This window comes from Necator americanus, chromosome V, assembly GCF_031761385.1.
Source record: "Necator americanus strain Aroian chromosome V, whole genome shotgun sequence".
In the NCBI taxonomy this organism is placed as follows: domain Eukaryota; kingdom Metazoa; phylum Nematoda; class Chromadorea; order Rhabditida; family Ancylostomatidae; genus Necator; species Necator americanus.
In genome coordinates, this window is record NC_087375.1 from 32,228,333 (window position 1) to 32,243,011 (window position 14,679).

Below are 14,679 nucleotides of genomic sequence, written 5' to 3' on the forward strand. Positions count from 1 at the left end.
TGTAGATTATCTAACTTTTCGCAGTCAAAGCCGTCCATGCAGCTTCACGATATCGTGTCAGCTCTTGAATTGGAGTAGAACTAGCGGTCACTCCCCTTCCAACGATTACAATGTCGTTTTGTTGGCGTTTCACTGCCTACAATACAATACAATTGCAATCACCACAGTTTCTCCAGAGAAGAGGAACCATAAGGATAAGGATAAGGTGTCTGGCGTTAATCAATCCGCTTGGGATGCGCTCCCACGTTCACTTTAAAGAGAAACAATAACAAGAAAAAACATTCCAGATGTAGTGAGATTGATTAGCACATTAATATTTGTCTAGTACTTTTTAGGAAGAAGCGGTGTAAGAAAGTGAAGTTTGACGAAAAGAAACAGCATATTTGTTATCACGACTTTCATTTGCCCCTATATAGTAGTGTCAAAACGACATGAAGCACGGTGCAATTGCGTACGCGGCTTCCCTCGAGGCAGTGTGGTGCAACGTATTGGTTAGGAGCGTACTGGAACCCCTGCTGGCACCACATATCGTTGCAGTTTGCGATGGCCCCACCTCGGCTCCATGTGCTGCCTCCGATGCGCCGTTTCGAGCGCGTACGTAAATGCACCGTGCTTGTCGTTTTTACCCAACTATACCTATGACATACAGAAATACCTCAAAGAAAACTCTAAAATCAGGAAAACTACAAAAAAAACCACACCTCATCAAGTCCTCTCCACTGCTGTCCAGCGTTGTCCGAGGTTGCATCCAGATTCACACCTGATTCATTTTGATAGTATTGAAAATAGCAGATAAGATTTTAATTAGTAGCATTTAATACATGAACTATAATATCAACTGAAGATGGCAAGAAAAAGGTCTCGATAGGAACCTGGAGTCCAATGCAGCATATCCGGATGAGTTGAAACGCGCGTTTGACAGATGAAACCGCAAACAACATCTCGATTTGCTCCACCCATCTCAGCTGCGGCTGCAATCGGTTGTTTGCCTATATTGTGGGATCAAATTTATTGAATATCAGACCTTCTGCGTATCCTGGAAGTGCCGTTAGTGACCCTTTTGTACTGAGTTGTGCTATTAAAAGGATACCACTGAGGCGGTAGGCCGGATCTGCGATGATCTTAAAGATTTTTTTAAGCAAAGAAGAAGACATATATCTTCTGATGCGCCATTACTCTTTCAAGATACATATTCACAACTGCACCAGGTTTCAGGTTGTTTTGGTACAATTATATCCAATAGATACGCAACCAAAATACAGGATAACTAAGTTCGAGAACTAATTATGAAGCGGTGCTTCCGAATGACACTATCTCTTCTCGTATATCACATAAATTGTGATAAAATACATATCAGCTAAAGGAATAGGATCTCTCTTCCTTTAAAGTGCAGTGTGATCTTAAAAGAAGTTTTTTTTGGATTCCGGAGCAGATTCTTAAAGGCATCAGCACAAGAATCTGGGGTGATAGGGCTTTCATTTGGGTAATGCTAGTACTAGGTCGTAGGTTGTGGAGAAGAGGAAAAACTAATTCAGAGGAATCGCAAGAGCAGCGGGTCGTCCGTTTACACTGATACAGGGAGAGGTGAACGGAATCACCCTCTTCCCCACAATCTACGACCCAGTTAGGCATCGCCCGACTGGAACCCGTACCACCCCAGATTCGTGGGGTGATGCTTTTAAGCACATTCTAGTACCTCGGGCAAAATAAAACAAAATAAAGGAAAAACCCAGGTAACGATTTTTTTACAATTCTCGGCATAGAGTTCGAACATAGAAGATGTGTAGGTTTTTTTTTTCCAATAAGATCGTCTACTGTTCAAACTCCCTATTCGAAGAATCTGAGTGATAAAACAAATGAAGAAATACCCAAAAATAATGATCGAGACAGAGTTCGAAAGAGAGAGTTGCAGAAGCACGACCCTTTAGTTTGTAAATCTTCGGAGGAAAAATTAGTACCCTTTCGGGTCGAAGAGATCTGTTCCTGGGCTAATTGCAGCAACGACGATTCAACTGAGCATCTAATTCAATAACACGAGAGTTCTTCGCAACTCCTTTTATAGTCTGTCCTGGAAACTGAGAAAATTAACCTGCCGGAAAATCGATCCTATAGAATCGGATCCCTGCACGGCATGAACTGTCACGATATCAGCCCATTCTGCTATGCGCTGTGCTCCTTTCAACTGCAAGATGTTAGTGTTTCCCGTATCTCCAAACTTCCTTAAAAAATAAACTTGGACCTGCTAATGGACAATTTCCAGAAAAAAAAATGCTGACCTATCCTCGAATATAACAAATTCGTGGTCGTTAGCTAGTCGCACAAGCTTTGAAGTGAAGTCTTCGGAGAAATCCGTAATTGCGTCTGCATGAACTTTTATAGCTACTACAAAAGGAGCCGCTTTTTCGACGAGCTGAAAATTTGAAAGTGGACTAAAGAAACCAATAAATCCAGCGGTTCCAGCAAAACCTGCAAAATTTTCTCAGCAGAGGTGTAGTCGACTGCAAGGCAAAGATTGGAGTTCTTCTTCAACATTAACGAGAAAATCTTCTTGTTTAATGGACAAATGGCCTCTTTCGCACGCTCTTCCAAAGGTAGCCGACCCTGGAAGAAAATGGCTGAGGAACAGGTGCAAATGAGAAAAAAAGAACTCGCTTACTAGGTGGTGTAGAGGAAATTTCGCGAGATTTTCCATCTCTAGAGACAATGGAAGGTGTTTCACTCCTTGGCATGGTAGATTTAACGCCTAATGAGGCAAGCAGTGAGAAAATCACAAAGGATATTTTAGCTAACTGAAGAGAGTTCAAACTTACACACCGAGACTATCTTTGAGCAGGTTTCTTTGTCGATTGCCTCAACAGATAGTAGAAACGAAAGTACTGTTTCCATATTCATCAGACTGAAATTTGAAGAAATATGATCTCATTTCTGACGGAAATACTTTGTCCGCCTACATGAAAGTGATGAAAGAATTGAAAACACTACATTTGAACAATTACAACAAAATGCGAAATCTAGCTTTAGAAATCGCATTTCTGGAGAGTGTAATCTGAGATTGGAACTGTAAGCGAGCAGCAGCAGCAGATTTCCAAATTGATCCAGCGCCGTTTTGGAAGTTGGCTGTCGTCATTTATAACGACTATCATTAGTGTCCAAAGGACTCTAATTAGTAAGATAGGGATATATAAGAGCGTGTAAACGAAGGAGAGGATATTAACCAGCTAATTATCCTACAGCTGTTTTCCTGAAAGGTTGCGTACAAGGATGTATTTCGGACAACGAACATTTGGCGAGGAACACTACGTGTAAAGTTTGGATCACCAGTTTGGTTTATTGATTTTATTGACCTTTCTGGACTACCTAAAAGCTAGTTGTTCAAATCACGTCGACGACAAGATTTGATCACTAAGAGGAAACGAGAAAGTTGTTGAAGCACTCCAAATGAACTGACCTATGCAAAGTAATACCATGTTTTTCGAGCTTCTCAGCACCTCCTTGCTCTCTGTCAAGCAAACAAAACACGTCTTCTACCACAAGTCCTTCGTCACGTAAAATATCCACGACCTAGTAACCAGTCTGCAGATAAACAGCACGCTAATGTTGTACAGCTTGAGGAACTTACATCTTGAATACTTCCTCCTGTTGTAACTACGTCTTCAATGACAATTACTTTGTCTCCTTTCTTGTACAAGCCTTCTATCAGTTTTTTCGTCCCATGGGTCTTTGCTTCTTTTCGAATGATTATTAGTGGCTTTGATTCGCGATAGGACACTAACTGGATAAGAATACGTTGTGAAATTTGGGATGAAACGAAAAAGTACGAGAAAACAAATTAACAATATGTGTAACAACACCTACAGTAGCATACGGGAGTGCTGCATATGGTACACCAACAATTGCGTCGAATTCTATGTCTGTGCCTACTATCAGCGACTTGAGACCATCAGAAGCTAAGCTCTATATGGCTCTATATGGTTAAGAAAGGACGATAGATAATTCTTTGAAACAACTAACTTTCCCAAAAAAAATAAAAAAAATAAGCAAAAATGACAAGTAGAACTTAAGAATGGGAAATCATGCAAGGATACCATCAAATCGGCGTATCCAAAGCACTCGCGTAAATCGATATAAATCGGGGACTTTTGACCACTTTTCAGTACAAATTCACCAAATTTGAAGACCTAAATGAATATCGTATTCGCTTTTAAACCAGGAGCAAATCACAGCTAAGACCTTCGAATTAAGCATTGAGCGAAGCAGATTTCGTTGACGAGCTCCATTCAGCGACTGTTCGACCAGTAAATTCATGACGTAGCAGAGGGCGAAAACTAAGAAAAACATCGTGTATATGCATAGCTGAGTAAATTATATACTATTAGAGTGTTCCCACAAAGGAAGGGGCACACAGATAGAAAAAAATCTAACAGAGTCCAACAGAGGAGAAAGGTTTTTGATATGGGAAAACAGGAAGTTAATATGCAAGCGACAACACCCAAAAAGACAAGCACTTCAATAGTTCCAACCATTTATTCACCAATTTTAGTAACGAATTCAATTCAGACCATATATCCGTTTGGCATTCTTCGTCGTTGCTTCGGCGACCTATAAGTTCACATATGTTGTAATACATTACAATGATTGGAATCAAATCTCAACGCAGCTTCTCTTGATTGTAGTGAGAGCGATCTTGGTTTGCAGCGAAATTCATCGACAGATGTTCCTAACCTTGCAAAATGCTTAGAGCCACAAACATATCAGCAAGGCGAAAACAAAGCATATTCTTGGCAAGCGTAACTTATTACTATGGGTGAACAGCTGTGAACCATAGGAAGGAATTCGAATTTGATTCCGTCTATGTCAGCGTAAGAGGAAAGTGCTGGCCACACAACCAGCAGTATAGTCGAGTCAAAACGACCTGAAGCTCGATGCAGTTGGTCCAGTTGTGCAGGGCCTGTGCTCGAATCAGCGCGGTGGAGCGTTTCAGATGGGATCAAGACGTGGGAGGGGAAAATGTAGTTGGGGGCAACCAGCAACCGCGCTCTTGATTCTGACGCTGCATCTTACTTTTTTCTCCTAGTAACTTTATAGTAGGGTCAAAACGACATGAAGCACGTACGCAATTGCGTACGCGGTTTCTCGTGAGGCGCTCTGGTGGAGCATAGTGGCTAGGAGGTGAAACGCTTGCTTGCATCACCCATCGCTGCTGTTTGCGACAGCCCCAACTTAGGTTCCAACCGCTGCTCTCCACCGGGTCGTTTCGATCGCGTAAATGCCCCGCAACTGCACTCGTAATTCATGTCGTTTTGACCCGACCGTAGCTTACATGTCAGAGATCCTCTGAGGCTAATGCTTAGGTCTTAAGGCTCCGAATGATTTAGTCATTTACTTTCAGAAATAAGAGCGTGACTGTGTGCCCCTAACTCCTCTTTTCCACAACACTTTACCCGGGGAAGCACCCTCGTTAGCACCATCGCATCGGTCCAAGTGAAACTAACGATGGTCCTATTCGGATCCAAACCGCTCTCTCCACCGCGCCGCTTTAAGCGCAGCTGGTTTCGCAACTATACTGAGCTTCACGTAGCTTTGGGTGGACTATACTGCTTGTTGTGTGTGCTTGAGAATTCGGCGTTATTATACTTAGTATTTTATACAACTGTCAACCTACTGTAGTAATTGCCTTGCGGAGAATTGCTGTTCCCAAATGATTGCAACACTTCTTAATGGTTAGTAGTCATATTACGTGGTTAAGAACATCTGTAGATAAAGTTGACTACAATAACCAGCACTCGCAATACTACAGCATGCAGACGACAATCGCGTTGTAATAAATACGAGGCGTCGCGAGGATAACTGGTAGTAGTACAAAATGTACTGCCGTAGAGGGCTATCTGCACACTCAGTCGCTTGCCTGTACACTTTCTGCATCTTCACTAATAAGTATGCCACTAGACCAGCTCTTTGCTCTGTTCAAAAGAAACGTTGAAACCTTTCAGTCACTAGCTCCCACCTAATATACTGCAAGGTGACTAATTGAGAAAGAGATATATGTCATATTATTTCTGTCTTCTTGATTGGATGACGAATAGGACAAGGACCTATAAAGAAGGGAGGCAAGGATCTATTTACGAACTCAGTGCGAAGTTTCAACTCGTCTTTTGGGAAGCAAACGAAGCAATGCTTCCTAAAGCGGGTGTGAAGAAAGATTCAGCGTCTAGGGTGACCAAAAATGTAGCGTAATGGACAAGCTATACATGAATATGTATATGCTATATAATGAATCAAACTACTCCAGACTGGAAATGATGGAATTTAGATCAGTAGTCAGTTCGCCAAGCTTCCATGCCAGTCAAAAACCCCTCGCAAAAGCTATCTTACAGCGTATAAGAAGGATTTCCATCACATGTGATTCACTTCACATCAGTGGATTAGAGGAAAGCCAAACTTCTTACCTCTTTCGGGTCTTTGCCCATAAACGCAGCGATCATCTCACAAATGGCTGGTAGAGCACATGGTTCATTACGGTTGAAAGAAGCGAACTACATAAAAAGGCCAGTAAGCACGAAAAAGACAAAAAAAGAAATCAATAGTAATGATAAGCAGGAAGTTATCGCAATTCATTTCAGAGAGACAAGTCTAATACAAAAAGAATGTCGCCGTAAAAAAAACTCACTTTGTGCAGCTCTTTAGCAGAATCACTAATAGCTTCCTTCACGTCGACAGGCAATTTTTTATCGTTGATCTTTGGATACATGAAGGGTGCGTCAGTTTCAATCAATAACCGGTCAAGAGGTATGACACCATTGCGGAGGGCCGCCTGCACCCCATTTGGCTGCCGGTCTTTCCAGAGAAATCCTGTAAAAGTATTTCGTTGTACCGATCTAGGAAATGTTGTTTAGGCCAAAATAAGAGAATAAATTAGTGCTAAGTTCTCCCATCGTAAAAGAGTAGCGCAGCTTGTTCCTTTCTTCATTACATTGCCTCTCATTTGATCTCCCAATCAATTAGAAAATACTGCTTCCATCACTCACAGCCACTCCGCGACATCGTTCCATGAAGAGGAAGGTATAACGAAGAATGGAAACGAATTATGGAGCAGCCTATTCGGTCTTTTTCTCCCTCTTCCTTCACTCCGTTTGACTCCATCTCTTTGCTTTTTTTTTAAAATGTATTTTGATCTTGACATTTTGCATAGGATCGACCACCTGCATCGCCTTCATGTAATTGCGAATCAGTAATCAGGCGCTTGAATCCTATTCCAGGATTTACATGTCTTTTCCGCTTTCGTTCTAACGATCTAAAGAGAGGTAACTTATCATCGCAGTAACAATTTTTTATGCTAGTGTTGTCGATATTCGATAACATACGCAAAACATCCACTTTGAACTTTGTTCTTAGGGTTACCGAGGGTTTTCCACTACGGCCCCGAGGGTTACCTGTTCGTTGGCTGTGTTCGTGAAAGGTAATTAAGGTGAGTAAAATATTAATATTACGAACGATAATTATTCATATACGACCTGATCATTATAAAGATAAAATCAACGAATTGAGATTAATCAACGTTCCAAAGTTCCCACCGGTTAACCCGATATGTAGCCCCATTTCCACGTATTTTTTCGCCTCCTCTTCTGTTCCTGTGAAGCAATGTATGACAGTTGGTGGCAGACTGTAAATTTGATAGAATATGATTTAGAAAGGAGATTTTTGCAGCAAAAAAAAATCACGTACGATTCTTTTTTTTGTTGTCCTACTAAAATAACTTTTTTGTGCAAACTTTCCTTCTATTCTTTTTCCTCGTGAACAACGTAAATAATTTATCTCACTGAGTTCTCTCTGAAGAAGAACTAAGGACGTGTGGAACTCCTACCTTTCTCCAGAATTACTCAGAATCCTCACCATATCCTCATGTGCTTCCCGTTCATGAATGAATAGTGGTTTATTTAGCTCGCAAGCTAATTCCACCTGGCAAATGCATAGAACTATTTCATTTGATAAGTCCAAAATGCAAGCAAATGAAGAGAAATAAGAACGTAAATTTTGCACCTGTTTTTCAAAAACATCTCTTTGAACATCTTGTGGAGAAAAGTTCCTATTAAAGTCTAATCCACACTCTCCAACGGCAACGCATTGTTTATGTGACTAAAGAAGTCGATTCGATTTAATTTCAAGGAAAAAACGAATGACAGGATGCATCTTGGAAATGATTGACTACCTGTAGAACTCTTAGAGTATTCAATGTGTTCCCATTAAAATCCTTAGCATCATGAGGATGTACACCTGAGATCGGATGAGCTGTTATTACAAGCAAGCTCCGCAGAAAAAAAAAAACGGAAACCTTACCAGCAGTGAAGTACAAGAACCCAGGCATCGTCTCAGCGAGTTTCTTACATTCAGCGCTTATTTTTTCACATGTACCCGTGAGCATCACTTTTGAAAGACCTAAAGATGATAGTTAATTATTGTTAAAACTTTTCATTTACTCTGCTACTATGCTTATTGGAGCTATTGGAGAAAGTTTAAATTTCTTTGAAAGTGGAGTCGAGAGAAGAATGTGAAGTACAATAAGGTCGAGAACTCAAAAGAGAGTGTTGTTTTATCAAATTCAAAGCAAGCTTCGATTATGTTGGATATTTGATTACGACTGAAAATCCAGGCATTACTCAGCAAATCATCCACACAAATCACCAAATTTTCCACAATCAGACTGCAATTCACTTTGAACGCAAGACGAAAGAGTGAAGGAAGTTCATGACTGATAGAGATATAGAAAGAAATATAAGAACTCGCCAACTATAGTTTAGTCAGAACGACTTGGAATTCGGTGCTGTTGCGTAACCGGATGCATTCAAGCGGCGAAGTGAAGAAAACGGTTGCCGTCGAGGGTAGCACCGGAGTAAAGATAAATAATGAGAGAAAAAAGGAAGATAGAACTTCCAGAAATACGAGCGCAGTTGAGTGCCCCTACCCGCAACTACATTTTCTTCTAGAACCGTAGATTTTCTATGTATCGCTAGCTTCACTCGAAGTGCAGCGACGAGTACTGAGGGTCTCGACTCGATTCCCACTGCTACGCTTCACCGCGCCGCTTCGATCGCAGTCGCCTACGCTGGTGCACCGAACATGACGTCATTTTGACGCGACAGTACATTTGCGATAGTATTTACTATTGCAGAAGTGTTTAAGAATAACTAAGTGCTATCTCACTTATAGCTCTTGAAAAGCAAGTAAATATTGCAAAGGAAAACTCTCGGTTTCAGCAATTACAAACTAACCTGCTTGTTTCGCACGCTTTAAAACGCTGTCTAAATCATCTTTGTAAGATGGATGTCCCAAATTAGCGCCAATGTCCACCAGTTCATATGGAACCAAACGTTCAATGAAGTCAGTCATCACCCTTAGTAGATCGCAGTGATGACGCAAACGCAGTTGAACTACGATATTTTTAATCTAGAAAACTATTTCGGCGTAATATTATGTAGAAAATTGTTTTAAAAAAAGCACTTTGATGCACTATTGTATGCAAAGAAAGCAGTGCGAACATAGCTTCCATAAATAACAAATTTGCTGTATACAACGAAGATGCAGGAATTGAACCTTATATATCTTTTCCAGTAAACAGTAAAAGTTTCTAGATTTATCTGTGAATACAAAGAGCTAACAAGAAATTCAAAAGCATTTATGTCAAAAATATATGCTATTCCCATCCAAGATTTCTGCGCACGATAGGATCATCTAAGGATTTGAGCTCTTCTTGTTTCTGCTTCAGTAGAATATCTGGTATATATCGATAATCCTCATCAGCCTTCTCGTGCTCTTTAAACGTAATCTGCAATAAAAATATACCATGATGACCATATCAAAAGTATTTATTTGTTGCCGGTACATATCTTGAAACTTGAGGACTTTCGAGCGGTTAGATTTCAAAGATATCAAGAAAAAGAAGAGTGAAGCAAGTGACTTGGTTTGACTGACAATTCTGACATCTCAGAAGATTTCGTTTTCTATTGACGTTGCTTTCATGATTGGTTGATTAGCTTAATGAAGAATTTTAGCGTGACGCGTAAAGTGTGATATTTTCAGAATTAATGATCAAACTCTGCATATCGAAAGATTTGTCACAAATTATTACATGAAATCTGAGGTCGAATTTTATTCGAAATACCTACCGTGACACCAGGAGGAATGTGAGTTTGGATAAGAGTAATGAAAAGTTGAAGACGAGGAATAGGTACGCTACCGAGACGAACCACTCTTAAATAAACTAGGTTTTGATATTAGCAGCAGAACAATCTCCCGATAATTAAGAGATAGACATACTAGCAATGAAGAATGCGAATTAAAATGCAGTCCAACTCGAAACAGAACGTACCGATCATATATTGCTAAATTCACTTCTTTATCTACAATAGTGCTATTTGGTTTGTACACCACGACTCGTTGTGTCTGGGCGGCGACCGCGTAGCTCAAAAACATTCATTCATTGAACGAAAACCGTTATTGAAAAGTGATTACTACCTATCCAATACATTGAATTTGAATCGCCGAGCCATTCTGTCAACGTAACGTTGAAATTTCTCAATATGAGTGAAGTCATATCCTTGAATACGAACATTTAGTGTATCGTACCTATAATATAATTATGATTACATTATAACTATGATATTAGTTATAATTATGATATTATGAGCAACCAGAAAAATCCACAACCAAAAGTACAAAAAAAACGTTGGTGGGACTTGAAGCTAAAAATTATGTGCAGAAGTATAGCGCTAAAGTAAAAACTATTGAAATAATCTGTGATCGGGAACATATAGCTTTGTTCTGCCCGTCAACCTGTTATATACAAGAGTTTTCAGCGCAATATTGTGTTAACAGCAAACGACGATTAGGGTGAAGAAAATTTCGCTTAAAATCATCTCAATGCTAGCATTTCTTTGAGAATATGAGTAAAGTGCGCTCAAAGACGAGTTAACAACACTGCAAGGATAGTTATTCTAACGAGTATTGTACGAAAAGCTTCATTCATTATCCGATATTATGTGAAGGGATAAAACAAAGGAAAGAAGAGAAAGAAAAAAGAAAATATGCAAAAGGAAGTAAGAAAGCTTTAAAGTTGCAGCAAAACTCACTCGGGATATTCTCGCGTGTCCGGAAATGTAGGCTCATACAAGAGTTTCGGATCTTTCGGGCCAGCCATTTCACGAAGTGATGCAAATGTCCGACATAGAGCCCTGCTCCCAAACCATCCATTCCTTAACATCTGAAGAAGTATCTCTTTTAGCTAACTGATACATGTGTTGAAATCCTTCAAAGTGGAGTTCTGAGTAGAAACCTTTAATTCGTCTCTGTGAATCTATGACACTCACCGTTGTGTTCGAGTTTAAATCATTAGAATAATAATGTTAAAACATGAGATATTTTTGTTTAGTAGGTCAAAGTGAGTACGTACAATTGAGAGTCTGCACTGCCACAATTATAACTCCTAGCCGTAAAAAACTTTGACTGCCTTTATTGAGAGGTCTTAATGGAAGTAATGGAGAAAAAACACATTTCAACTGGCGAATAATTACAACTCTATCCCAGTTCCGCTCCTCTCACAACGCTCCGCCCGTGAAACACAACCTCTGCTGCTACACTAATAGTTCTCAATAGTAACTGAGTTGTACATGGCGAAATACAAACAAGACACAACCATATACAAATATTTATAGCTCAAAACAACCACGTTTCTTTTTGAATGTCGAATGGTACAACCATTTTGCATAAATTATGGCATGCATCAACCAAAAAAAAAATCCGTATATGTTGCCATAGAACTTCGAAGAGGAGGAAATATACATGCAAACAATTTTCTTCGTAAAACCAATAATGGGCACATGCGGGGTAGAGAAATCCAGAGTGTAGGTTTTTTCGCACTCTGCTTCACAGAGACTAGGGAGAATGATGCAGGCCGCGAAGGAATTCGATCACAATTAGAAAAAAATTACGAACCCAATCATGAGAAATAAGCAGTTGAACATAACGGATTTAAAAAATACTTGTAACAACGTTGCTGGATAAAACTATTATCTACACATCAATAAGGCATTGGTAAATATTCAGAAGCGAAACTATTGAGAACGCACAGTCACTTACTGTACAGGAACAAAAAGAACTAGAGAGCAGTAACCCAGAACCAATGACGTGTACTCTTAAATGTGCTAACAAAAATTTGTTTATTTTAGAATTCAAAGATTCCACCGAAAAAATGAACAAATGCAGCTGTGGTTTAATACTGAGTGTTGTGGAACCAATAATTAAAGTATCAGCAAAAAAGGGGAATAAGTAGATCAGTAATAAGAGTGCCGATTAGGCATAGGTATATCTGGGTATGGAGCGACCCCAGTCCTCGGTGGAACAGACGGAGTAGCTTGAGAGTATTGTTGATCTCGCAATATCGTGATTAAACGATCGGACTTGATTTTCCTAAGAAATTTCAGCGATATATCGTGCAAACAAAAAATAAGAAAAATGGATTCACCGCAAATGAGCCAACGCTTTCTTTTCAAGCAAATCCTTGAGGAACTGTTCAATAGAAATTGTACCAGCAAGAAAAGCTTTGGCCGTACCCTAAACAAAAACGAACGATGGATACACTATGAGCTGATAAGAAAATCCACAGAAGCGACAAAAACATAGCCACACCTCTGCGTCATCATCTGCTTCCTGAGCAGCTACTTGCAGCAGGTTACTAGTAGTATCCAGTGACTTTGAAGAAGATATTTCATCTGAAAGATAACTATAATAACGGAATGCGGAGGTTTTCCAAACTAAGCAGGCCATCGTTGGTGTCACGCAACACAAGTGGGAAGATTCGCAGGCACTGTTAACAGTCAGAATTCTTTGCTTAACTGTAGGATTTAGAATCAGTAGAAATTAACAGAATATTTCTTTAACCATGGATACCGCCATTAATTACCTAAGAAGTCGTAAAAAAGTACCAAGCTTTGATTTGAGTGCTTCGGTTTCCGTTCGTAAAGAAGTTGCTTGCCCATAAAGATCTTTCACCTGAATAATGATCATTTTACACACTTCTTTACAACTCAAAATGATATTTTCTGAAAACAAGAAACACTGCACATACAAGATAACTCTGTGCAGCTACAAAGCAATAAAATCTCTCAAAGTCATGCGGGTATAACCAATTCCCGTACTTATCCATCCTGCATATTTTCACTCCTTTGCTACAATTACAACTTAGTTTTCTTGATTCATTCTCTGCACTGAACAATAAGAAAGCAAAGGTACCTGTTTCCGCAGCTGCGTTAATTTTGGTTCTTGAGCTAAATTCCACTCAGCAAGTGATTTGTTTTGAGCAAGTCCAGCTTCTCTTTCAGTCGGCAGGGAACGAATCTAAGACGTAAAATATAAATGCAATGAAGAAATAGCGAAAAACGCAAAGATACAAAATGAAAGGGCCTAATAAAACAAGAACCTGTAAGTGGAATATACCTGAGGTAAACTGTCAACTAATCCATTGAAACGTGACTCATTATAAAGCAGATCATTGAGCTGATCCGTTGTCATCGACCGAATATTTGCCATGGCCGAATTTACGCAAACGTCGACAAGAGATTCGTAGGTGCTTTGGCTGTTATACATCTTCTACTGAAAAGCAATGTTTCACTTATTACTCATAAGTGTTTACAATATCAAAGCAGTCTAAGATAAAATTCAAGAGAACGCTGAAACTTAGGCGAATACAAGCAAAAATGAGTCTATAGGTACAGAATACATCTGCAGAGTTCCTTTTTGAATGAACCACTTAATAAAAAGGTACATGAAGCAAAGCAAAATAGTGACTGAAAGATGAAGTTCAAGAGAAGGAAGGAAGAAGAAGGAGGAACGTTGTGAGAGCCAAAAACTAGTGCAAAAGTGGATGGGAGCAATGTTCCATGACGCGAAATTGCACCACTATATGCCAGTCATACTATTGGTCATCCTTTCATACTTTCATCTGCGTGATCTGCGAGGATCTATAGTCCGTACTGAGTCTTTTTAGACATTAGTATCCAATACTTGTTTATCTTGAAGATTAGCAAGTCTTGTAGGTCACTGGTCCTATTGCAAAGTTCATCTCAACTAAGCTAAACACTCTCAAAGTTCCTAACGATGTCGCTCCTTCGGTAGTTCATGTAGCGGTGGCGAATGAAGTAAAGTGGTATCAGGATCCTTGTAGATGACAGGAAAGGTAGAAATCCAACAAGTGTCGCATTCTTACTGTCCTCGCGGGTCTCTGAATTAATCCCACGGCTCAAATTCGAGTTCAAACCGAATTTTAACCACGAATTGCGTTAATTTCGACATGCTCATTCTTTTATGTGGGAATCAAACAGCAAGCTTTACTTTTACTGCCTGCTTAGATCTCATTAAAGGCAGCATGTCACAAAATTGATGTGGCACGGAAACCCTAGGGAAAACGCAGAGTTCGGGTCGCAGACAACAGTAATGAACGTGGTCCCGCTCAATTCCCCTAGTCTTCCTAAAGAACGGCGTGGGAATCACTTTAGTTGCTACGAAGTACGTTAGAACGCGCAGCTTCGTACACGGTCCGGTTCTTTCGGCAGCTTATTCGTTGATTCTACTTGATTACACAGGTAAGAAGACGTCATTACTCTTCGAGCTCTCTCACGTGCACAAAGGCGG

General features: G+C 39.9%; 3 protein-coding genes across 4 annotated transcripts; all 3 read right to left on the bottom strand.

The window, feature by feature from the left end:
- Positions 1 to 10: 10 nt before the first annotated feature.
- RB195_015879 (uncharacterized protein) lies at positions 11 to 9,384 on the bottom strand (the record flags this gene model as incomplete). Of its 2 annotated transcripts, XM_064206800.1 has the most annotated exons (23): positions 11 to 136; positions 702 to 760; positions 873 to 971; positions 1,025 to 1,121; positions 2,090 to 2,219; positions 2,277 to 2,410; positions 2,467 to 2,601; positions 2,657 to 2,743; positions 2,815 to 2,896; positions 3,449 to 3,561; positions 3,620 to 3,772; positions 3,856 to 3,954; positions 4,086 to 4,178; positions 4,231 to 4,325; positions 4,560 to 4,599; positions 6,447 to 6,533; positions 6,668 to 6,849; positions 7,572 to 7,660; positions 7,862 to 7,956; positions 8,038 to 8,133; positions 8,207 to 8,271; positions 8,335 to 8,433; positions 9,267 to 9,384. In XM_064206800.1, the coding sequence occupies 23 exons, from the start codon at positions 9,382 to 9,384 to the stop codon at positions 11 to 13; spliced, it is 2,373 nt and encodes a 790-aa protein (XP_064062681.1). The 2 variants fall into 2 exon arrangements, with proteins under 2 accessions (XP_064062681.1, XP_064062680.1); XM_064206799.1 differs by lacking the exon at positions 4,560 to 4,599 and having other exon boundaries at positions 4,231 to 4,353.
- A 304-nt stretch (positions 9,385 to 9,688) lies between these two features.
- Positions 9,689 to 11,254, bottom strand: RB195_015880 (uncharacterized protein; the record flags this gene model as incomplete). Its single annotated transcript, XM_064206801.1, has 5 exons — positions 9,689 to 9,820; positions 10,161 to 10,245; positions 10,364 to 10,456; positions 10,510 to 10,620; positions 11,124 to 11,254. 5 exons carry the CDS (start codon positions 11,252 to 11,254, stop codon positions 9,689 to 9,691), a joined length of 552 nt encoding a protein of 183 aa, XP_064062682.1.
- A 1,069-nt stretch (positions 11,255 to 12,323) lies between these two features.
- On the bottom strand, positions 12,324 to 13,635 carry RB195_015881 (uncharacterized protein; the record flags this gene model as incomplete). Its single annotated transcript, XM_013450456.2, has 6 exons — positions 12,324 to 12,459; positions 12,515 to 12,603; positions 12,679 to 12,761; positions 12,975 to 13,041; positions 13,282 to 13,386; positions 13,486 to 13,635. The coding sequence occupies 6 exons, from the start codon at positions 13,633 to 13,635 to the stop codon at positions 12,324 to 12,326; spliced, it is 630 nt and encodes a 209-aa protein (XP_013305910.2).
- Positions 13,636 to 14,679: the final 1,044 nt, after the last annotated feature.